At 51.6% G+C, this 23718-nt stretch overlaps 9 protein-coding genes across 9 annotated transcripts; 5 read left to right on the top strand and 4 right to left on the bottom strand.

Moving 5' to 3' along the window:
* Positions 1–446: 446 nt before the first annotated feature.
* Positions 447–1944, top strand: M436DRAFT_40808 (folic acid synthesis protein; the record flags this gene model as incomplete). The annotated part of the gene is made up of 3 exons (XM_013573952.1): positions 447–647; positions 700–908; positions 960–1944. 3 exons carry the CDS (start codon positions 447–449, stop codon positions 1942–1944), a joined length of 1395 nt encoding a protein of 464 aa, XP_013429406.1.
* A 17-nt stretch (positions 1945–1961) lies between these two features.
* M436DRAFT_41428 (methyltransferase-like protein-like protein 10) lies at positions 1962–2722 on the bottom strand (the record flags this gene model as incomplete). The annotated part of the gene is made up of 2 exons (XM_013574069.1): positions 1962–2625; positions 2679–2722. 2 exons carry the CDS (start codon positions 2720–2722, stop codon positions 1962–1964), a joined length of 708 nt encoding a protein of 235 aa, XP_013429523.1.
* A 442-nt stretch (positions 2723–3164) lies between these two features.
* On the top strand, positions 3165–6483 carry M436DRAFT_9466 (uncharacterized protein; the record flags this gene model as incomplete). The annotated part of the gene is made up of 5 exons (XM_013573913.1): positions 3165–4008; positions 4061–4158; positions 4213–5958; positions 6025–6203; positions 6300–6483. Coding segments are annotated over 5 exons (3051 nt in total), but the record flags the coding sequence as incomplete, so codon positions are not given.
* A 431-nt stretch (positions 6484–6914) lies between these two features.
* M436DRAFT_11494 (RNI-like protein) lies at positions 6915–8650 on the top strand (the record flags this gene model as incomplete). Its single annotated transcript, XM_013573918.1, has 2 exons — positions 6915–8348; positions 8402–8650. Coding segments are annotated over 2 exons (1683 nt in total), but the record flags the coding sequence as incomplete, so codon positions are not given.
* A 3790-nt stretch (positions 8651–12440) lies between these two features.
* Positions 12441–13549, top strand: M436DRAFT_79995 (uncharacterized protein; the record flags this gene model as incomplete). Its single annotated transcript, XM_013574437.1, has 2 exons — positions 12441–12589; positions 12640–13549. 2 exons carry the CDS (start codon positions 12441–12443, stop codon positions 13547–13549), a joined length of 1059 nt encoding a protein of 352 aa, XP_013429891.1.
* Positions 13550–15112: 1563 nt separating this feature from the next.
* Positions 15113–16921, bottom strand: M436DRAFT_79994 (uncharacterized protein; the record flags this gene model as incomplete). Its single annotated transcript, XM_013574436.1, has 1 exon — positions 15113–16921. The coding sequence occupies one exon, from the start codon at positions 16919–16921 to the stop codon at positions 15113–15115; it is 1809 nt and encodes a 602-aa protein (XP_013429890.1).
* Positions 16922–17805: 884 nt separating this feature from the next.
* M436DRAFT_41843 (mannosyltransferase) lies at positions 17806–19319 on the top strand (the record flags this gene model as incomplete). The annotated part of the gene is made up of 4 exons (XM_013574143.1): positions 17806–18139; positions 18194–18809; positions 18857–19136; positions 19194–19319. The coding sequence occupies 4 exons, from the start codon at positions 17806–17808 to the stop codon at positions 19317–19319; spliced, it is 1356 nt and encodes a 451-aa protein (XP_013429597.1).
* Positions 19320–19370: 51 nt separating this feature from the next.
* On the bottom strand, positions 19371–20670 carry M436DRAFT_79992 (sorbitol dehydrogenase; the record flags this gene model as incomplete). Its single annotated transcript, XM_013574435.1, has 4 exons — positions 19371–19993; positions 20047–20133; positions 20194–20423; positions 20522–20670. 4 exons carry the CDS (start codon positions 20668–20670, stop codon positions 19371–19373), a joined length of 1089 nt encoding a protein of 362 aa, XP_013429889.1.
* A 1065-nt stretch (positions 20671–21735) lies between these two features.
* M436DRAFT_61982 (kinase-like protein) lies at positions 21736–23380 on the bottom strand (the record flags this gene model as incomplete). The annotated part of the gene is made up of 4 exons (XM_013574249.1): positions 21736–22398; positions 22470–22625; positions 22802–23117; positions 23307–23380. 4 exons carry the CDS (start codon positions 23378–23380, stop codon positions 21736–21738), a joined length of 1209 nt encoding a protein of 402 aa, XP_013429703.1.
* Between the last annotated feature and the right edge of the window lie 338 nt (positions 23381–23718).

Here is a 23718-nt window from a genome sequence, read left to right as displayed (position 1 = left end):
CTATCTCGTTCCGAGTTGGACATCTATCTCCAGACAACCTGTGTCTTGCTCAACTCGATAATGCTTCGGCTGTGTAGAGCTCCATAAACTGACAAGAGCACCAAATCCAATGCAAAGAACATCACCTCTTCCGCTATCGGATCTCTTGCTTCCAGAACAACCCACTTTTGACTAGCGATCGCGAAAATCTTCACTTGGACCTTTTTGCCGACACAACACAACATTCCGGAATGAGATACACCTTCCCAACGACCAGACTGTCTTACAGATGCGCTCATGCATACAGCTATCGCACCTCACCTAACTTCTCCCTGACCCGCGCATATTTCCAGTTCTCAAGGACGACCGTGCCAACACAACTTCGTCCAATCTCACCTCGAATGACTGGGTTGACTTTACAACAAGGCAGAACTAGTACATTGACAATGCCGTCGATCCATCGCGACATGTCCACAAAAATGGACACCATTCGAACAGCATATATCGCTCTTGGGAGCAATGTAGGCGACAGGCTTGACATGATCGAAAAAGCATGTCTGGCATTGGATCAGGACCCTGACATCAAGGTCACACGAACTAGTTCGCTGTATGAGACCGAACCAATGTACGTCGAGGACCAAGCTCGGTTTCTCAATGGCGCTTGCGAAGTTGGTGTTTTCATGGTAGAGTGTCGTGTAAAATACTGATATCTATGGACAGATACAGACTATACTTGAGCCGATGACGCTATTGGACAGACTACAGGCTATTGAGAACGAGCTGGGTCGTGTCAAGCTTATAGACAAAGGACCTCGGAGCATCGATCTGGACATTCTGTTGTACGAGGATCAAGTGATCGATACTGAACGCTTGAAGGTACCGCACATCCTGATGCTCGAAAGGGAATTTGTGCTCCGGCCTCTCTGCGAGTAAGTGTTTTTATTTCACAGAGTCGACCGCTATATCTTACAGATCTCCAGCATCATCCCGGATACGATACCTTCAATCGGCCAAACACCAGTATCTCTCTCCCAAAGCCTGCGTAGGCTGTCAGCTTCTCCTTCGACACCTATATCAACCACAACGAGTATGGGTGAAAACACATTTTCAATTCGAGCTCTGGAGCACACACGTCCTACGCATATAATGTCTATCCTCAACACAACCCCTGATTCTTTCTCGGATGGAGGCCTCAATTCACCGACAGACGAAACAGCACTTCGGAAGACAATCTCATCACATATTCGTAGAGGTGCTACAATCATTGATATAGGTGGACAATCTTCGCGCCCCAATGCCGCCGATGTGACAGCAGAAGAGGAGATTCAGCGTGTTTTACCCGCTATCAAGATCATCAGATCCCTACCCGAAGGATCCAACACTTGCATCAGTGTCGACACGTATCGTGCTACAGTGGCTGAGGAAGCCATCAAGGCTGGAGCCCACATTATCAATGACATTTCTGGAGGCTTACTAGATGCTGATATGCTCCCTACCGTCGGTCGTCTGGGATGCACCGTATGCTTGATGCACATGCGAGGAACGCCAGCAACAATGACCAGTGCGGAAAACTGCTCGTATCCCGACGGACTGATTCCTACGATAGCCAATGAGCTTTTGGACCGCGTCAGAGCAGCGGAGGCAGCTGGTATCCGTCGCTGGCGCATAATTCTGGATCCTGGTATTGGGTTCGCCAAGACGACCGAGCAAAATTTGGAGATCCTCAGACGCATGAGCGACCTCAGGAGCTGGCCTGGCCTGGTAGGGTTGCCATGGCTCTTGGGCAGCAGTAGAAAAGGCTTCATCGGCAAGATTACCGGCGTGGTGGATGCGAAGGAGCGCACGTGGGGCACAGCAGCGACCGTGACAGCAGCAGTTCAAGGTGGAGCTGATATGGTGCGTGTGCACGATGTGGACGAGATGGCCAAAGTGACCAAAATGTCTGACGCGATCTGGAGAAGGTGATACAAGGACGACGTAGATCATTTGAGACGTCGTTGGAAGATTAGAGTACAGACACTCTGGCCTTGTTGACCGCCGAAAGTGAAGGTGGGATACTTGGCCTCGTCGAAGAATTGCAGCTCGCCATCAGCAGCGACAAACCAGTTCATGACTTCTTCCTTGGTCCAATTGCATGAGGTGATGATGAAGAATTGACCAGGCTTGACGAGGGGAGTGATGTGTTCGCGGTACGACTCGCAGATACGGCGACCCTGAGCATCTGTCTCGGAAGACAAGGAGATGGCGTCGAAGGTGCCCTTGTCCAGAACAGCATCGAAGCCTTGGCCCAGCCACTCTCCGGGCTGCTGGGTCAAGAGGTCCCATTCCTCGAACTTCACAGGAGCCCCTCCTTCGCTGCGTGCAGCAGCGATCTGGCGGGCAAGCTTCACACTAGTATCACTGTAGTCGACCCCAACCAGCTCTCCAGCCCAGTCCTCGTCCAGCAAAGAGAAGAGCATGTGTCCATTGCCAGTGCCCAAGTCGAGGATGCGCGAATCGTCCTTGCTAAGCAGGCCCTCATCTTGCAGAGCTTCGAGACGCTCGACAACCTTTTCCTCAGCGCCGCTGTCGTCGAACCAGATTGTGCCCTCGTCTTGAGCGTCCTGAGCGTGGTTTGCGATTTCACGTGCGTAGGCTTGATCCCAGCTGGAGAGTTGGTCAGCCGGTGTCTTGTTGTCGCGTGATTCGGAAAGGCGTACTATTGCTTGGTACCGAGTTCGCTGGGGTCGAGGTGGGAGCGCATGGTTGCGGTGCGTTTCGCAGATGACTGTCTTGGTCAGTCGGGCGTAGAGTTGTTGTGCAGCAAGGAAACCAAAGAGAAAACCCCAAGCATGGCGGCGCTTCGCATGCGGCGGTGCTCGGTGGTGCCAACGGGCCGCACGGACTTGGCATGATGGCAGCCATGACTTGGTGGGTGCGAGGACGAGCTCGAGCACGAGTACGAGAGGCTGCTCCTCCTGACACGCATGCCAATTGTCCACTCGAATCGCACCGAATCTGCTTGCCAACACGTATCCTGGATGCCGTAGACCCACAGAACCACGTCTGCCTCTTTCTCCCCAACCCGCATCGCTGTGTCCGTTCCCCGACTCGGTAGCAGCTAAACCGCTGCCGTTGCCTTTCCCCGGACACGCAAGCCCCCCGTCATGGCCGCCGCATACTCTGCGAGTGCTCCGGCTTCCCTTCCACCGACAATGTCGGCACCGAACGCCCCACCGGGCACCTTCACGCCGGGCACCAAGGTCCAGGTCGGCTCACACCGCGTTGTTATCGAGAAGTACTTCTCCGAGGGAGGCTTCGCTCATGTCTACACCGTCCGTGTCCCGCCCAAGGACTCGTCGAGCAAACCCACCATCGCCGTCCTCAAAAGAGTCGCCGTGCCGGATAAGGATGCTTTGGCAAACATGCGTACCGAGGTCGAGACCATGAAGAAGCTACAAGGCCACAAGCACATTGTCACATATATCGACAGCCATGCCAGTCAGCTGAAAGGCGGCGGCTACGAGGTCTTCTTGCTCATGGAGTTTTGCTCGGGTGGTGGTCTGATTGACTTCATGAACACACGCCTGCAGCACCGCTTGACCGAGCCTGAGATTCTGAACATCTTCGCCGACGTCAGCGAGGGTGTCGCGACCATGCACTACCTCAAGCCCCCACTCCTGCATAGAGACTTGAAGGTCGAGAACGTCCTCATCACAAACTCGACAAAGGGTGCCATTTACAAGCTATGCGACTTTGGTAGTACCGCTCCTCCACGACCTGCCGCTTCTAATGCCCACGAGGGTAGAACAATCGAGGAGGATATCCAGCGTCACACCACAATGCAGTACCGAAGTCCTGAGATGGTAGATGTTTGGCGCCGGCAGCCAATCGACGAGAAGAGTGATATCTGGGCGCTGGGCGTCCTTTTGTACAAGCTCTGCTACTATACCACTCCTTTCGAGGAGGTCGGCCAGATGGCCATCTTGAATGCCTCATTCAAGTATCCCCATTACCCTGCATTCTCATCCCGCCTCAAGGCGCTGATCGGTAAGTATGTTATCATCGGGATACGTTCGTCCTACTGACCTCTGTCTTGCAGGCTCTTGTTTACGAGAGGATCCTCGTCTGAGACCTAATATCTATCAAGTCGTCAGCGAAGTGTGCAGTATGCGCGGCACTCCGATTCCCATCAAAGACGTTAGTTTCACCTGTTCAATCCTACCTCAAACATACCCTAATAACGGTGAACAGATTTACGCTCAACGTACACAATCCGAAGCTGGACGCAACCAAAAACTTCCCGATATCACCTCTCCTGTACCATCTCCGTCTCCGGCAGGCATCAGCCATGCGTCGCCCGTCAAACAAAAACAATACATTCCAGAAATTGCTCCAATGAGACGTGGTAGACCAACCGCTGCACCTCAACCTCAGGCTGCAGCTGTGTCCTCCGCTAAGAACTCGGATCCGTTCGCCGCTCTCGACTCTGCCTCGAATACCATTCGATCTCGTGCTGTAGACGAGCTCTCAGCCAAGTTCCCCTCGCTGGACGAGTTCTCGATCGCGCATGAGTCAGGAGGCTTTAACTTTAGCTCGTCGAAGCCGCAAAGAAACGACCCCATCACAAGCGCACTAGCAGACGATCTTTTTGCACGTCCTGCGTCAGCAAAGAATACTCCACCACAAACAGAATCATTCCCACCTCGGACTTCCAGCAAGCCTAGCACAAAACCTGAGACTGGCGTCAAGGCCGAAGCACCTCCCAAGCCCAAGACATTGCTACATCAGCCAGCACCTCAAAGACCAACACACTCTTCTGCGGGCGCTTTGAACTCCCCATCAGAAACTCAGCCTACGCAACCTTCTTTACCATCAATGCCAGAGATTAGCAAACGTCCGATCTGGCGAGTACCGGATCCGGATCATTCGAGAGCCTCGAGTCAGCCGCGTGCTTCGCCTCTGGCTCAAACGGAAGCCAATAGGCTTCAACCTAGCGCACCGCCAGCTCAGAGGCCTGTGTTGCTAGACTCCCACAGATCTAAATCGCAAACAGCCACGATGACGATGGCGAAACAGACGACATCTTCCAGACCCTCCTTGGAAGGCCATAGACCCTCATTTGGATATGAAGACGGTATCAGCAGGGCAAGATCTGCAAACTCAAGACCACGACCTGTTAGCGCCGCATACGTGGACTCGAATCTTGATTACCTGCGTGAACAGGAAGCAGAGAGGAAGAGGCCGTCACTCGAGATTAGAAGATCTAGCCGATCGATCAGAGGTAGCGAAGTCAACTTGGACGATGCAAACATTGACAGCGACGCCGACTATCTCAGAAGCTTGGAGAGCAACGATGGTCTGAGTCGGAGAAGTAGTGGCAAGAGTGCTGCTCACAACAAGCGCTCCAGCTTGTCTGCACTCAGCTTCAGCGGAACAAAGAACATGTTGTCTGGCAGGTTCAATGATGCGTTCAAGAGATTCGAGCAGACAGGCGGAGAGGTCAAGGTCCACAAGGGCGGTAGAGGGTCTGATTCAGGATTCAGAACTCCCAGCCCCAACCCACCGATGCAGACCGAGAACAACCTGCTAAGCCCAATCTCAGGCTCAGATACTAATGAGACACCGCGGCGTCCCGAGGCTGCCAAGTCGGATCTCGACGACCTGATTGAGACCGAAGACGTGCCACCAGAAATGCGAAGAGAGATGGAGAGACTACAACTCGCACAGGAAGAGAAGCGAGTGGCGGCAGCAGCGGCCGAGCACCGAAGTCGTGGAGGCGCACCTCCTGTACCCTCGAAGGCGAACATGATTCAACAGCGCGTTCAATCGTTACTGGACGATGGCCAGAAATCACCAGTACGCAAGAGACAAGCAGAAGGCTATGGACGCTACACGGAAAGGACAGAGACTATACAGCCTGAGCGACGACCGACGCCCACGACTCAAGCCATGCCCAAGAAACAAGCGCCACCTGTTGCGAGAAAGCCAGCTACACCTGTGCCTGCAGCAGTCACTGCACCTGGCGAGGTGGACATGAACTTGCGGTACCACAAGGTCAGACAGTCTCAATCCTTCCCGATAGCGGCAGGCACGTATCCTCTCGAGCATTCAGTATCGGCGCCTGCACAGAGAACAGGCGCAGTACCGAGACCGAGTGCCCCCACTAAGCCAGCGTCACTCAAGACAGGCGGATCAAGTGTATCGCAAGGGCGGCCACAATCTTCAGGCATGGCGAGCCCGGTGTACAGCCAACCTTCAGGAGCAGCTCGCGGTCCCAGCCTTGCAGCACTTATTGCGCGCGACAATGAAGGAGTCGCAGGCGTCGGTGCTGGAAACAGTGGCGGCATGGAACAGGGGCTGCGACAAGAGTCGGATTTTGCCAATCAAGCAGATTTCGATGACTGGCAAGCGGACTTTAGCAAGAGATATCCTAGTCTGAGTGGCATTGAGATGGTGGAGAGGGAGATAGCCGGCACGAGTGGAAGTAGAGATGGCGGGCGACGTGGGGTGAGAGTCAGGGATGTATAAGTGATGGATGGGAAGGGTCAGGATGTAATATAGAGATTCTGGATAAAACATGGGATTCCAGAAGTTGCATGATGTGTCGTGTACAAGAATTAGGTTTCGGGAGGGGCACTCAAGGTGTGGCTTGGTGTTTGTGTTTCACAAAGGCCGGCGGATCTTGGTCGAAAGTCCGACGACTGCCCCAAACGCTCCCCCCACCTTACGCATCGCGAACACGGCCAGTTCGCGCTTTCCTATTGCTGTCCGTTCAAGAGAGGCGCTGTTCTTATTCTTGTCCGAGCATAGTCCGCCAGCGAGAGACGTGTGGCGCCGCCAACACGGTGAACGAGGCAGGAGCGTCATCCTCACCACAAGACGCGCGCCTCTTCTCCGCTATACAATCCGCCAACTCGTAAACACGAAACACGACCACCATGGCGCCAACCACCGCTCGCCCGCGAAGACAACGCCGTCTGTCCAATGTCACAAACTCTTCCCTCTCATCAACATCTCCCGAACGCGATGCCGATGATGACAACGACTCGTTCATGCTCCAGCCCAACGACTCGCAGTCGTCAGTCGCTGCCTCACTTGACCTCATGGACGACGTCAACTTCGAGGAGCGCTGTCGCCTATCTCCCGTTTACCGTCTGCCCGCCGAATTGCTCATCGCCATCTTCGGTCGACTCGCATCAACAAAAGACCTCATGTCGTGCATGCTAGTGTCTAAGGATTGGGCTCGAAACAGCGTCGCCCTGCTGTGGCACCGTCCACAGACAAACAACTGGGCCAGCATTCACAGCGTCGTAAGGTCAATACGCAAGACAGAACGCTTCTTCGCATACCAAGATTTGGTCAAGCGTCTCAACCTCTCCACTCTGGCCGCTCAAGTCAGCGATGGCACCTTGATGGGCTTGACAGCCTGCAAACGCATCGAGCGTTTGACCTTGACCAACTGCGCAAAGTTGTCCGATTTGAGTCTTACTAGCCTCATTCACGGCAACCGTAGCTTGATAGCACTGGATGTTACTCAGCTCGACCAGCTCACCGATCGCACCCTTGAGCTTGTCGCTCGCAACTGCATCCGTCTACAAGGTCTCAACATTACCGGTTGCCGCCGCTTCACAGACCAGTCTCTTGTTCAGATAGCCCAGAACTGTCGTCAGCTCAAGCGTCTCAAGTGCAACAGCTGCTCTCAACTGACTGATATCTCGATGCTGAGTGTCGCTCAGAACAGTTCACATTTGCTGGAAATTGACCTTTACGATTTGCCATTGCTCGAGTCAGAGTCTATAACAGCCCTTCTGACTCAGTGCCGCCAGCTACGTGAACTGCGTCTTGCCCGTTGCCCTCTCATCACCGATCAGGCTTTCTTGCAGCTGCCATCCAAAGCTGCTCCCTTCGATGCCTTGCGGATTCTTGACCTTACGGATTGTCAAGAACTCACTGACAAGGCCATCGACAAGATTGTGCAAACGTGTCCGAAGCTTCGCAACCTGATCCTTGCCAAGTGCAGGCAGCTCACCGACAGGGCTGTATGGGCCATCACCAAGCTCGGCCGTAATCTACACTACATCCATCTCGGCCACTGCGCTCGCATTACCGACGCATCCATCATCGCTTTGGCCAAAAGCTGTACTCGCATCCGATACATTGATCTCGCTTGCTGTAGCAACCTCACTGACCAGAGCATCACTCAATTGGCCAACCTCCCCAAGCTTAAGCGCGTTGGTCTTGTCAAGTGTGCTGCCATCACTGACAGGAGTATTCATGCTCTTGCGACTTATGGTGGTAGAGTCATGCAAAAGCCTCGAGACCGCCAGCAGAATGTCAGCGCTCTGGAGCGTGTCCACTTGAGTTATTGCACTCTCCTTACTCTCGACGTATGTATTAAAATCCAACTGCTCTTGACATCTCTTTTCTGACATTCAACCAGGGCATCCACACATTGCTTAACAACTGCCCCCGCTTGACACACTTGAGTTTGACAGGCGTTCAAGCCTTCCTCCGCGACGATCTAACAGTCTTTTGCCGCGAAGCCCCTGCCGAGTTCAATGACCACCAGCGTGAAGTCTTCTGTGTCTTCTCGGGCAATGGTGTTCAACGTCTACGCGAGTACCTCAATCGCGCTACCGGTCCCGGCATGGAGACAGGCATGGTTAATGATTCTGACGACGACGGCGACGGCGCCACTCTCCGCAATCTTCCTCTTCCTCCACCACCGCCTCCTCATCACCCCAACCTCATCCACACATGGCACAATCCAGCCTTCCACAATCATAACGACCAGGATATCGAAGACGAAGACATGGAAGACGATAATGATGGGGTCGACACACCCGATGCCGGCCATGGAATCGGCATCATTGACGCTGCGGTACACGGCCATATGCTTGACCTGGACGTTCACTCGCCTCCTGCTAACAATCCTGGCCATGGCGGTCCAAACCCACATAATCATGGTGGTGCGCTATGGGCTGGTGGTAGTGGTGAAGCTCAACATGTTACTGGCATGATGAGCGCCGCTATGTTGGACGACGTGGACGAAGGTACATCGCAGTGAAGTGACGATCGTCACTTCTTGACAACATGGGTTTGAAGCGACATGGGGCGCGCATGATTGCATTCCAATGGTAGTGGGCTGGATGGAGTTTTTCTCAGCACTTTTTGAGTCTTCACATTCCCAGAAATGGACAGGGAGTAATCACCAGGGGGCGTTTTGTGTTTCATCGAGAAATGAACAGGGGGATGATTGCACAATTTGGGAGTTTTTCTTTTCTTCGGTCCAACACGAGGCCAGGAGCCATACTTTTTGACCGCAGCTTTCCTTTTCTCTGCTTCTGCAGTTTGTTTCGAGTAGGTGGGAGATTACAAGGAGCATTAGGTCGAAGGGTCGACGAGGAGTGGGAATTAGCGCTTTCTTCTAGCAGCTGCTATTTGTATTGAGATCAGTGAATCATTGGTCTCTGCCACCTTTCTATCTCAGACTTTCTTCTTCCCCGAGTCTCACGTATCTCAAATGGTCGTTGTTCCCTTGAATACTGCTGCCGTTTCTAGAGAAGATGTGGGTGGTTGAATACTTTTTGCCGAATCTTACTAGAGTTTGCAAGTGCTCGTCAGATCTAAGCATTAGGAATCGTCCTTGAAGGCATGTAATACCGACCCCGATAGCACTCACATCTGCCGCCTCGGGAGCTCGAGAACAAATGCACGAAGCGACCGGATCGCATCGGTAAATATCCAACTAGGAACAGCAAATTTTGAGCCACCAACGGCGAAAAGCAGATTTCAAAACTCTTGTTACACGGAACGATTTTCGTCGACAACCCGACATGATGAGGAGAAAGAGAGAGATGGTTCATCGGAGTTTTTGCTTTGTTCTGCCTTCTTGCAGATGTTGGACGTGGTTCGTGGGAGCCAAGGAGGACAAGGGAGGTAGAGAAGTAGATGGGTCTGTGAAGATGAATATAGTTTTGCGATCTCTCTGCTCCTTTGAGCTCATGATGGTGGCGAGGTCTTTTCATGTTAGGGCTTCGTGTCGATTTGGAGAATTGGGAGCAGAGAAGTAGAGTTATGGGCCTGGATCTCTGCTTTTCGCCCATACCAGGGCTCTAGCACAGGATGATGACATGTTATGTAGTTTAGCAATCTTGATGTTGTAGAACGATGCTGAGTGGACTGATGGGCTACCAGATGAAGTTCTTTTGGCTAAAGCCTTCAACGAGGTATGCTAATGCTGTGATAATTGGACACTAGGAATACTGTATGTAGAGGTTCGATATCCTTCTTCGTGGGTGATACTGGAGTTGTATAGTTTTTACAAACATGTCATCATACGCTTCCTTTTCAATCTTCGAGACGGTATCAGCAACCGAGAAACGGTTCGGTGATGCATAACATCGAGACTCTCTCAAGGGCTGGTGCGCGACCCTTGTCTCTCGTATCCATTATCCTAGTCCTAGACGCTCTATCAATTTTTGAACTTACTGAGCTGGAAAAACTCTTCGCCACCAGATGGTACGACTTCTGAGTTGAGGTGTATGGCTCTGCTGCGACATATCAGTCATATCGCAAGCCTGTGATATCAGGAGGAGTAGGGAAGCAGACAGAAGTGAGTAGGTTCGTGGAGCAGAGAACATCTCTGTGATCTCGTCTCCTAGCATCTTCACGATGTTTACTTGTCTCGTGAATGACAAAGATGGGAGTCAGAGATATATCGTGAGTAGTCGTTGTCTTCATGGACCTGTCGCGCTTTTTCAAAGACCAATTCCAGGGTCCTTTGCGTCAACATATCGCTGAGGACTATGATTTCTCGTTGAAATCGCTCCTCTGCTCTGAGGCCTTGTCGCAGCATGATGACACTATAATACTACAATGCTGAGAAGACTCCATATACTGGTCATCTAGCGTAGCGTCACCGTCTCTTGCACCTACATCTCAACCTCAACTGGGCCTGTGAGAAACTTTTCTGTAATCTATGCGTTTGTCATGTGCAATGTGTCTGTAGAACCAAGTAGCTTACTCTCATGCCAGAGAAGCACTCTGACATTCACCAGCTAATGATGGGTTCATCTGTGCAGAACTGGAGAAAATGGTCGATACTCTCTTCTAGAAAGGATATGGAGAAATTCATGAGGGTCCTCAGTAGACCCGCAAGAAGAGTCATGTCTTGGCCGCTGCATTGATTTGAGATAGATAACATATGACAAGTGCAACAAGATTCAGGTTACAGGGCTACAGAGTAGCTGTAGAGACTGATAGATGTTGATACAGTGGTCAAAAGGGCGTGCAGAACAGAGGACAATTTAGAGAAGCTTCCAAGACAAGTGTAAAGGTTTCATCGGACTTGTGAAGCTATCGCGTACCTACCTCATGTTATAGCTCGACGAGACCGCAATGGAGAGATCTGTCAACATTCCTCGCAACTTCCGCATCAGATGATCATGATAAATTCCTCTCTTGCATGTGACTTGGACTAAGAACTACCCCTTGCATTCCATACTTAGTATGTAAACAGCTCCTCCTTCCAAACTAAACATCCACCGACATGGGTATGGGTAACTATACATTGTGCCTGAAGTACGTCGACCCCTGGTTGCACCAGCCCAGCACTCACACCACGGTCTGCTATGTCTCAAGCTTACAAGCAGGAGAGTGCGAAGTGCAATGTCGAGAAACGTCTCGGGTCGACAAACATTCCGTTTCTAAGCTATTCCGCGTCGTTAATGACATTATAGATAGAAGGTGTGAAGGATCTGTTCTTCTTGAGAGATCCCGGGAGAAGCGACGTTATCGACTTCGTTCGCGATGGTCTTCGTCGATGAGCTTACATGTGGGTGGATCTATTCCTTACTTTATATAGAGTTCGATGTCGAAGAAGCCCTCGGGTCAAAGACCGTACCAGTCATGAAGGTATCCCGCAGGATTGGCTAGTATTCTTTTGGTGTAAAAAGGAGCTAGGGAGTGCGTCTCTCACACGAGGAAATCAGACCCGATCTTGTACTCTATGGTTCCACGAGGGCAAGATAGTGGCACAGGTAGGTACTGTGTTACGAAAGACAGAACGCTCTGCCAATCAAAGCTTACTTGCAATATAGAAAGATGCTGTCAGGTTGTGATTCAGCGTAAGGACTCTGAGATATATGGGGAGATGAGTAGTCCAACACTCTCAACTGTACTGGACTCTCTTTGTGCAGCAACTACATCAAAGCCATGGAGTACTCGGGCTCACGAGTCAGTCCCAACTTTCCTGAGAGAAAACACATGAAGTGCCAGAGGTGTTTCCATATACTAGATGGCTGAGACGAAAACAATTGTATGTGGGAGGAAAGTGGAAGTAGCGATTGTTCGAGTCGGCGTTGTCGTGAAAGCAAGAGCAATCAGGAGCGATGTGGAAGGAACAACCACATTGTTTGCACCATCACTTCCGTCGCCGTGTGGCTGTGATTTTCTTCGCAAGCAAGTCTTGTTCGGCCATGCTGCTTGTGATTGACACGGCACACCAACAACTTCCCGTTCAGCACATCACTTGCATCATCTTTGACTCGACCACATCGAATCCACCACTGTCACTTGACGTGTCTGACTTTGCAAACATCATTACCATGGCCGAACACTCTACAAGGTGCCTTACCTGCAAACATCTCACTGATGGCAAGGACTGATCGATCTCAGTGTCTACAACTCGCGTCTCTTCACCTTCCGAGCAAGCGAGAATGGCGCAACCACGACAGTCCACTCTGGCGCCGTCGCCGCGGTCTCGGCGCCCCTCAAGCTCCTGATGGAACAAGAGACACCCGATGGCCCAAGGACCAGTGCGACTCTCCATGGTGTGCGCGAAGAGGATCTCCTGCGCTTTTGCGACTTCTGCTACACCGGCACCTACACTGATCCTTACCCGATCGTGGTCAAGCTCGCAGCACCCGCGATCGAATCTGGCGCCAGCGAAGGCAATGGTACCGGCGTAGGCAACTCCACCGCCTTGATCATCACCGACGACTCCGGCGTTCAGCCCCCGGCAGCCAAGCGTCCTCGCACTGCATCTCCCGCGCACTCGTTGACCGGGTTCGGCAGACCCAGCATGCTCGGTGCCGCACCTGCTCCCGAAGTTGCCACCTCGCTCAATCTAAACAACAAGATGAAGCTGCATGGAGTTTTTGCAAACACGCCCTACACCACCGCAGTGCCTCACGTCTTCGGCACCACCACGAAGAAGTCTAATGGCATGCCCGTCAATGAGAACCACACCAACGTCCTCATCGCCCATGCCGCCATGCATTCCTTGGCCGTCAACTACGAGATCACCAAGCTGAAGAAGCTGTCCTTGCAGAAGCTGGCAGATAAAATGATGCGTTTCGACTGCAAGCCAGAACGTGTCGGCGATGTCCTGGCTCTCGTTCGCTGGGTCTACACTACCAATGCCGAGATGCCAGGTGACATGCCTGAGCTGAAGGATCTCGTGGTCAGATATGTTGTCTCTGAGGTCAGCGGATTTGGTGGTACCAAGGAGTTTGGAGACCTGTTGATTGATGGTGGCGAGTTCGTCAAGGACTTTTGGGGCATGGTATTTAACAACTTGCTCTAGACGAGTGAGCAAGAGGGTCCAGTCCAATATTTCTGCTTTAGCTGCTTCGGAGGGAGGTACACCGGATGATGAAGAGCGGACTATTGCAGTACGACATCGAGTAGGTTCTGAACGGGTTGTGAAGAGCCACTTCATCGCTTGATAGATACCTATAGCACATTGCTAGTTGTATTGATCTTCTGTTCGCACAAAGCAAATGTGATAAAGAGACTCTGTTAGCTCATTGAGTATCTTTCCTGTCGTTGTGAGCTTTTAGGCCTATAGAATCCCGCATATTCACTAATGGTCAGTGGTCAACACATACTTGTTGAGGCAATTTCGAGCTTGCAAGAGATCGCAGGCTCCCGGCAAGTCTTGCGTTGCATCTCGTCATGCGGACCACCCCTTCTGATCCTTATTCTTCACATCCGTCCGCCTGTATTCTCGACTGTTCGAAGTTTGCCTGAAGCAAGAGTAGGAGAGGACGTCAGAGTGGAACTTGGCGGATAGAAACGGCGAAGTAAGACTACGCTATCGGTAAGCCTCTAGAGTCAAGAAGGCTTGCACCTCAGTAAGGTTTGCTTATAGCAGAACAGAGGAAGATTAGGTCGTAGAGCGCTCAAGTCTTGATATCATCGTCGTTAGTGAGTCTGATGATCCATCCTTCTGGACATTTACCTATCTGTTGACATCAACGGTTGATCTTACTCATACTCGCCGTAGCTTCTTTCTCATGCTCTCAGTGGGCCGACTTTAGCCCTCAAACCACTCAGTCAATTGTCATTCCAAGGTCTGTCTCTCGAAAAAAGAATGACATGGACCAGTCTGAGAGACAGCTTGGCTCACAGCCATGCAAAGCCGGCCTGACGTCCGTCGGAAGCTCCATTGGAGTGATTTCCTTGCTGACCATGAACCTCGTGATCACTTCCCTGCCTCACCACCCTCCAGGGTCAATGATACGATGAACGAGAATATCAAAAAAAAAAAAACGAGCTCGAAAAAGAAAATCAGACCATACTATCGTAAAGCCCTCACTCATCACCACGTGCCCTCACGAATGGTGGTTTGATGTTGATCAATACCCAAATCCTAGTTCCTGCCCACCACCGACTCGCCGAAGTCCCGGCTTCCGTATCAGCTGGTAGCTTTATGCACGTGTTTATGCAAGAGATGCGGAGTTGACACATACCGCGCGTGCGGAGTATACGCGATACGGGCAAATACGATGCTTATACGCGGGGGCTGGAAGCTGCAAAGCAGATTGAGTGCATGAAAACAAACAGAGATGCTCGGCTGGATGCAGGTTGATACGTGGAGACAAAGGAACATGCACCGGTCAATGAAGACTAGAAGGGAAACCATCACTCATGGTCCGGAAATTGAAGCAAGAAAGGAATGAGATTCATAAAATTCGTGTGGTGTTTGCGATAATACACGGGCGCTCTGCGCATGAGGCAAGACAGTAAAACAAAAAAAGCCTGTGAATGGGTATAGGTAGTGATTGGGTCAAGATGTGGTTTTTCCAAGGTCCAGCCATCAGATGAATATAAAAACAATACCGAGTCCTCCTCTTTCCTTGTGCTTTCACCCAGCCATGCCGCAGAATAGCTTTCTGAATCTGCTGGGTTTCTTGGCTTTGGGCATGTTTGCTTCGATTTTACCGGCGTCGATGCTATTGGCTGAGGTGGTCGAGCTCTCGCGCTTCTGACGCTGGGCGGCCATGGCTGCGAGCTTTCTCTCGGCTTCCTGTGATTTGGCAGAATCGTTGCGGACTGCGTAGTTTTCTTCGTCGCTCTCTTGGAGATCGAGAGCGGGAATCAAGGGAGTAGGCGCAGAAGAATGCTTCGAGGATTTGCCAAGCATGGCGGCGGTAGCCTCAACACTTTCCTCCTCTTCGGTCATGTCGTTGGACGCGAGATCCATGTGTGCGAGACCAGATGCAGTAGTGCTGGTAGTATCAGCGCGACGTCCTCGAGGACGCTTAGAATGGATCAAGACGGTGCTGGTGCTATCGGCGCGAGCTCTTCTAGCACTGGCGCTCCTTGAGATAGGGATAGGAGCTTCATCAGTCGAAGTAGAGCCATCGACTTGTGAAGATGTGGAGCGTCGCTTGACACCGGCAGAGCGGAACATGCGAGCGATACTGCCGCTTCTTCTAGGAGAGTCGTCTTTGGGAGTAGCAGCAGAAGACAGCTCTGTAGGTGACTTTATGGGAGAAGCGTTGAGCTTGAGGGAAGGCGAACGTAGCATCAGATCGTCGTAACGATAGCCGGGGCACCAGCCTTCACGAAGAGTCACCCAGATAGCAGTGGCAGTGATCAATGCCTTGAGAGACTGAGTTGTAACAATAGGATCAGTGGAACCGACAGGATCTTGGCTAGCTTCTTCTTGCTCATGATCGCTAATCTCTGGCGAGGGTGCCAGAGCTGAAGGGATAGTGTAAGAATCATTGATATCAAGAGAGGCGGTTGTAAGCGAAGCAATTACGGGATGACGACGAGAGTTTGGCGAGATTGTGCTGAAGTTGAACTTCTTGTTCTGGTTGGCGGCGTCGGTGCCAAAAGACGTCGTCATGTCCGAGGCGGATTGACTTCTTCTGGCCTTGGGGCGACGAAGAACCCAGCGTGCAGTCATGCCCAGGCCATGTGCATCGGTGCTGAAGAACTCATAGCCACCGTTGGGCAGAGTGTAGGCTTCCCACTCGCTCCCATCTTCAAGGAAGAGCTTCGCCTTGGATGTGTTGTTGCCGTCTCCCTTTCGGCCTTTGCAGACAAGGGCCAGAACGTCTCTTGACTCGTCTTCTTCTTTGGGTGATGCTTCGTGTTGGTGGTACTTCTCAGCCTTGACAATGGCTAGGTCGGCCGGACAGTGGCCGTGTTTGGTACGGAGGGTCTTGGAGATGGCGCGCGACAGCGAAGGCGAGAAGATGGCCGAGGGAAGGAGTTCGTAAGCAGGCATTGGCCTCGCAGACTGGGATAGTTGGTGCAATTGCAACAATGGTTTGGCGCGAACGTGGATCTTGTGTCGCGCACTGCCTTTGGGCGGAGCATGGGCAATGCTGTATGAAGTCTTGGGGCGAGACGATCGCTTCTTCCTCCCGCCATTGGAACTCATCAGTGAACCTTCGCGAGAGGCATATCCATCGTCAGTCAACATGAGTGGCAGCGAGCTTCTGTTTGGGTTGTTCCTCTGGCTCAGCGGGGTATCGTGCTGCATTGGTAGTGATTCGGTAGTGAGATTGTTTTGATGGCTTTTGATATTCGCATCCCGGCTGTCGCCCAACGAGAGAGTCTTGACGGGGGTGGTTGGTGTTGTAAAATAGCTCATGAGCATTGTTGGCAGGGCAGAGACCAGCCCGGGCTGGGGAGGGGTTGCTACATCGGCCGACTCCATGTCCGTGTGTTGAATAGTTGCCTTGTTACAAAGAATGGGGAAGCCGCGTTTGACGTCCACGGGCCAGCTATTGTTCGAAGGTGCATCTGCACAGGTTCCAGTGAATGTAAGAAGACGCGGTGAAAAGTGAAGCTGCAGAGAAAGGAGGAACCAAGTCGAAACGGTGGTCAACTCTTGTCGAAGAGTCTTGACCAAGACCAAGACCAAGAAGGCACCTATTCCCGTACGACGCTCGTCAGATCTCCAACTATCCGCGTATGCTTATGCGGAAGGTGGGTCGAACGCTCTTGGCTGCCAAGCGATAAACAGTAGAAGGAATATGTGATGATGACACCAGCAAGGCCAACTAGGATCCTTCGTGCTGACACGCTCTCCAAATGCCGCAAATGATTGACAAAGTCGTCCGTCAGACCAACTTAGATGCTGCGGACGAGGGGCTATGCCCGAGTACATATACAATGAACTGGGTTGCTACAGCGGCCTCTTGTCCCTGCAGCACTTTGCCCGTTTACGGTTAGCCTTGCGGTTGCTCGCGCTTTCCAGAAAATCTCATCATCAACCTTTGCACAAATCCGGGTTTCGGAACTAAACGCATCCTGAACGATCGGCTCTGACAATTGTCCGTACCCCGTCCGTATCGTCCGACTCGGCCTGTTCCAAGGCAGACATCGCTTTCCATACCTCCCATATCATCTGATCAATATTTTCGTTCTGCGCTTCGACTCGCTTCCCGCCCGAATCCGCTCGCTTTGCTGTCGTCAGATTTTGCACCCTTTGAAAACTTCTTTGTCAGGACCCGCTGAGACCAGAATTCCTTCAACGTCCGACTCCTTTGTTGCCAATTCTCATTTCGCGTCTCACCCTATTACGTCTCTGGCCCAGGCATGGCTTCTCCTGATCGATCGAGCTCCAGCCCGCTGCTTGCGGACGTTCGAACATTAGCATGTTTGTTTGTTCTATGGAAGTTGTTGCTTCTCTGTATCGCTTATGCCAGCCCCGGACCCGGCTACGATACCTCTACCACGTTGCTCTTCGCCCGTGCGCAGTCCGCGCTGTCCGAAAATACCCTTCTGGAAGACTTTGCGAAACGACTCGCGTCGAAGCTTGTCCGCTGGGATGCCCTGTATTTTGTGAGTGTTGCTCACCGAGGCCGTCTTTTCGAACAAGAATGGGCTTGGGGCTGGGGCTATACAAATTTACTCGGTCTGATTTCTAAAGGTTGGTTCAATGCACCCGAGTCTACAGCAGAAATAAGGCTGAACACAACATCAGTCCTTCCTCGTGCTTCTTCGCTATCACCATTGTATGTTCAAGCGTTTGCAGGAGTGTTGATTTCTCATGTCTCCCACCTGTTGTCTGTCTTCATGCTGTATGGCTTGGTTCATCACCTTCCTATCATGAACATACCTGAACGTCGTAAGGTTGCTTTCATTGCAGCATCACTGCATATCTTCTCTTCTGCTGGCCTGTTCCTTTCCGCGCCCTATGCCGAGAGTCTCTTCTCGATGCTGAATTTCCTTGGTATCTTGCTACATGTTGGCATCTCATATGGAATGCCTCTCGAAAAGTATGGACCGTCCGCTCTGATCAGGTTGTTGCTCTCAGGTGTCTGCTTCGGACTGGCCACCACATGCCGTAGCAATGGTGTCTTTAGTGGGCTCATCTACTTTCACCATCTCTACATGTTGTTCCACTCCAAGATCAACGTCCGTACGATCGTGACTGTTGCAGTCATTGGCTTGTCTGCTATTATGATCTTAGCGGGTATGCTTCTGCCACAGTACTTGGCATATCAAGACTTTTGTGTGTTTTCTCCAGCCGACGAACTCAGACCATGGTGCTCTCGAAGCTTGCCTAGTGTCTATTCCTGGGTGCAGGAACACTATTGGTACGTTTCAGATGTTCGTGTTACGAACCTTACTGACATTGTCACAGGAACGTAGGGTTCCTCCGCTACTGGACCGTCTCCAATATCCCCTTGTTCTTGCTTGCAGCCCCAATGCTGTGCGCTCTGATCGGTACAGGGCTTGCCGCTCCTGATCTCAAGATTGACGTTCCTGGAAAGCGCTCCAAGCAGGCATCAGTTTATCTCTTGTGTCTTGCTGCCCCACAGATACTATTGGCACTGCTAGCCCTTACGACCTTCCACGTTCAGATTGTCAATCGCATCGCTACTGGCTACCCGATCTGGTATATCGTAATTGCCGCGGGTATTGTGTCACCCAACACACTGGACGAGAAGATCAGACCAACTCGTTCAGGTGAGAACAAGTCTTTTGTTAGACACGTACAAGATCACTTGGGCAGGCCATCATCGCAACAACTCATCTTTCGAGGAATGTTCATGTATTCGATTATCCAGGGTGGGCTATACGCTAGCTTCATGCCTCCAGCATGATGTCGAAAGATCTCGAAGGCTAGATCGAAACCCTTGAATACATCAACACACTCAAGCCATCTCCAGATCAACCAAGATCTTCACATGTCTGTCCTTCTCTTTGATCAATGCCAGAATACCCTTCTCAACCAAATCATCCAGAGGAATCTTCCTTGTGATCATCTTGTTGGGTTGCAACCTGCCATCAGCAACAGCCTTGATGACCTCCACAAAGTCCTTGCGCTGATAACCCAACACACCAACATACTTTCCCTCATTAAACACCAAACTGTTGGGATTGAAACTCACCGGCTTCTCCCAAATAGCAACATTGACAACCGTACCTCTCGCCTTGATTGCCTTGCATGCAGTCTCAAAACTAGCAGGTACGCCAGCACAATCAAACACAATATCAGGACCTTCTCCACGACAGAGCTCGCGCGAAACTCCCACTACATCGTAGACGTTTGGGGCAATGACGTGGTGTGCGCCGAATTCTCTGGCAAAGGCTTGTCGCTGTGCGGCGATTTCGCTCATGATGATTTTCTTTGTTCCGTGGGCGACGAGGACCTGGACGACTGCGAGGCCGATGGGGCCGCCGCCGAGGACGAGAACGGAGGCGTTTTGGGGGCCAAGGGAGACGAGGGGGGAGGCTGAGACGGCGTGCCAGGCCACGGAGAGGGGTTCGACGAGTGCTGTGGTGTTGGTTAGTGGTTGCTTCAAGGCTGGAGAGTAGGGGGAAGCAAACCTCCGGTGTCTAGCTCGACGTTCTCTGGTAAGGGCAACACTGCATCCCATGGCACTGCGACTGCTTCACTCAAGCCACCACCTCCTCCTATCGTCACACATCAGCATCTCCTTCCTCCACGCCTCCAATGGTGCTTTGCAAACTTACCGCTCAATCCAATGAATCCACCATTTGCACAAGCATTCTCCACACCATTCCTACACGCCCCACAACTCTGACAGAAAATCGTAGGTTGAATAGCGCATTTCTGTCCAACATGGAAGTTTGAAGCGTCGGGCACATCTGCATGGACTTCCAAGATCGTGCCGCTGAATTCGTGACCAAAGCCTATGGGGACTGTTTCTCTCGTTACTGCATGGGGTTCGATTGGTGCGAAACTGTCATGATGGTCAGAGATGATGTTTGTACATGGTGGATTGGAGGTGTGCTGAAAGTGGATCGAAAGGGTGACTTAAGAGGGAAGTGGGAAACTTACGTCGGACCAGCGATATACTCGTGTAAATCCGTACCGCAGATTCCCACATGCGAAGGCTTTATGAGAATTTGGCCAGGGTGCAATTGAGGGCGAGGTATTTCCTCAATGCGCACGTCTTCTTTGCCGTAGTAGCGGGCTGCGCGCATCATCTTTGCGGTATTGTTCAGTTGCTGTTTCTAGAATCGTTTACTCTGCACGATTGCAGCGAGGGAAGCAAGAGGGGCAGCAGAAGCCTTAAGAAGAGCAGTCCTGTCCCTTTTGAACAACACGACCATGGCCAAGATTGACATTGGCAATCCTTCCGCCCGTCCACGGGATACCTGTTTGAGCGGCGCATCTCCCTCTTCGATGTCAGCGGCTGGCAGCAAGTCTCGTGAGCAAAGCGTGATATGGATATGCTTTTCGGATCCTCCGCAGACCCCGCGCGGGGTAGAGTGGATCTGTTTTTTCACATGCTGATCTGTGGGGAAGGAGGAGGAGGTTTGGCGGAAGAGGTGCACATGTGAGGAAGAACGGCAGCAGATATGCAGAAGGGCTCACGGTATGCTGGCATGTCTTTACTTCGATGAAGATCACGTAACTTGGCCCTGGAGTGGTTCTGGTTGCATCGAACTGTGGTGGAAGTCTACATTGAGGTGCCCACCGTCTCAATCCAGGTACTAAAGCTGAATCCAAAACGAGACAATTTGCTAAAGAGAACGTAGGTAATCAGAACATCAACGCATTCAACAAAAGTGTAACAAACGGTATACAAGAGATTCAAGAAGGAAGGACAACAAAAGCTATATACTCCGTGCGTTGTAAGATCAGCATGCAATTTCTCAAGCTCCGATCCGCCCTTTGACCACGTTGAGCTTGCTTCAATATCAGGATATGGCTCGAATACATACTTTCTGGCCTGGAACTTCATGAGTCGAAGTGGTGAGTGTAGAATGTTCCGTCTCTTTGCCTTTCGGATGTAATACAAGCATGCTGAACTTAGTCTTTCCACATGAATCATTTTTGTGTGTCGAGGATTTCCTTCGCCTTGATTTTCTGTAGCCTCTGGTCAATACGTGCTGGCTTGACTAGGCCTGATGTTGTGAGCTTCGCGGTGATGGGTATAGTAGGTGTGGGCTTGTTAGGCGATAAGGATAGTATGAAGGTACCGATTGAAGGTCCGGCTCCGTCTACATGTTTCTCAAGTTTAGCGGACGTGGATCAAGCGAAGAGAACTATGGCTGATGAGTTTGGCCGTCGTCTTCGCCGTCGTTGACCATGATCACATCCAGGTGGTTCTCATTGGCATCCTCATTCTCAAGCTCGAAGTATTCAATGGGACTGGAATCTGCTGTGTTGAAGAATTCATCAGGAGAGAACATCGCGTCTGGGTCCTTGTAGATTAGACGATTTATCCAGCGAGACATCAAGCTCTCATCGTCTTTATGATGTTGGGGTCTCGGCTTTACGCCTTGAATCAAAGTTGCCACGTACGCCAGTCTTCGATCCAAAGCAGTCTGGGCTTTGATACGTTTCGCGTCCGGGGCCGATTCCACTGGTCCAGATGCCTTACGTTTCTCTCCAGTCGCAGCACCGGTGCCCGCATCATCGTCCATCTGTGTAGCATCCTCAGCAGCAAGTGAGTCGTCAATCTCACTGCTCATTTGTTTGACCCAGCTTAGTGTACCCCAGCGATCCATTCCATCGGCATACTGGGGCATCGTTTCCTGAATCGAGGCCAACAATGTTTGCGGTGACGGACGTTCTGCCATATCAAATTGGACACAGTATTCCACGATATCAATCAAGTCCTGACTGTAGCCAGCCCATAGGTCCCTCTCTATCATGCCTTCCCACGCAGGATCTTGTGTATAGACGAGTCCTACGTCGTCAAATGACTTCTCGTATTTCGGTCGGACAACATGGTCACGCCGACCTGGTACACGTTACTCCGCGATGTTGGACGTACAAGTACGCTCACGCCGTCCGGATCTGCTTTTGGGAGGTCTGCTTCTGGTGCAAAATAACCCCTGGTGCCCCTTCCTAACCAAGTCGTCCAGCTGGTGTCACCGGATGTGAGGTAAGACATGCCAAAGTCACCCACATAAGCTGGAGGGTAAGAAATCTGAAGCCGGGACAGATTAGCACAAGTCCACAAATTCAGAGAGGTACAAACACCGCGCTTTGCTGGTCAAGCGCACTCGATTCTGCGAGATATCGTCTCGGGACGGCATTTTCTGAAGCAGAACAAGGCAGTAGCCCACCACTCGTCACGACGTTGGTACTCTCAGCTCAACTTACATAATCAGCGTCTCTACCGAGCGACCCTGGGTAGCCCATGAGAATATTTCCAGGCTTGATATCGTTATGTATGACCACTGGTTCATCTTTGCCTGGTTCTCGGAATGCTGTGTCCATGGCCACAAGGGCCTTGGCCATTCGTTCGAATGTGAACCACAAAAATGGTTCTGGGAGGGGTCGAGAAGATGTATGCTCTCTTATAACCGTAGAAAAGTCCCCTTTGCTGAAGTAGTCCATATAAGTACGCCAGCCCTCCGCGGTGCCCGGGATCTTGGCCGCTGCGAGGACCGGGACAGTGTATGCCTCGGTGGATCCACTGGGCACAAGTTGTTGCTGAATATACAATTCTATTCACTCGCCTTTGTGAGGGCCAGTCTCGAATCGTTGGCTACTTCTGACATTGGTGTTCCTGATGACGACACGTCTAACAATCTTTTGAGCGTCGTTCACGTGCGCCCACAAGTGAGCTGTAGCTTCACCTCCTTCAGCAAGCTTTTTGACATACATCCACGTATGATTGAGAGGAAGCGGAACAGTTGGAGGATTCGTATCCTCCCGGGTAACGGGCGCATCCGTCATGTCGTGTTAGTCGGTCGGCGAGTTATATGTGTGAAATTAGGGGTTGTCAATGTAGTGCCAGTCGTAACTGCAATGGCTATGATGGTGGCAAGCCAAACGGATTGTGGAATTGGCATGTTCCTGACAGTTAATTGATCACTCTTGAAAGAAATCATGATGCACATTGAACGAGATTCGCTGGATCCGGCCATATTTGAGGACAAAGAGAATGTCGACAGAAAAATTGTGACGGATACGTGGACCGCAAGCGGACGAGTCTGGAACAGAAGACATCGCTCAGACGCGCGACTGCCATTTTCTTTGAGTCCAGGATCAAGAACTATCTCCGCCCTGGTGAA

The sequence above is a fragment of the Aureobasidium namibiae genome, assembly GCF_000721765.1.
Source record: "Aureobasidium namibiae CBS 147.97 unplaced genomic scaffold scaffold_4, whole genome shotgun sequence".
NCBI lineage: Eukaryota > Fungi > Ascomycota > Dothideomycetes > Dothideales > Saccotheciaceae > Aureobasidium > Aureobasidium namibiae.
This window is presented reverse-complemented; position numbering and strand designations above follow the sequence as displayed.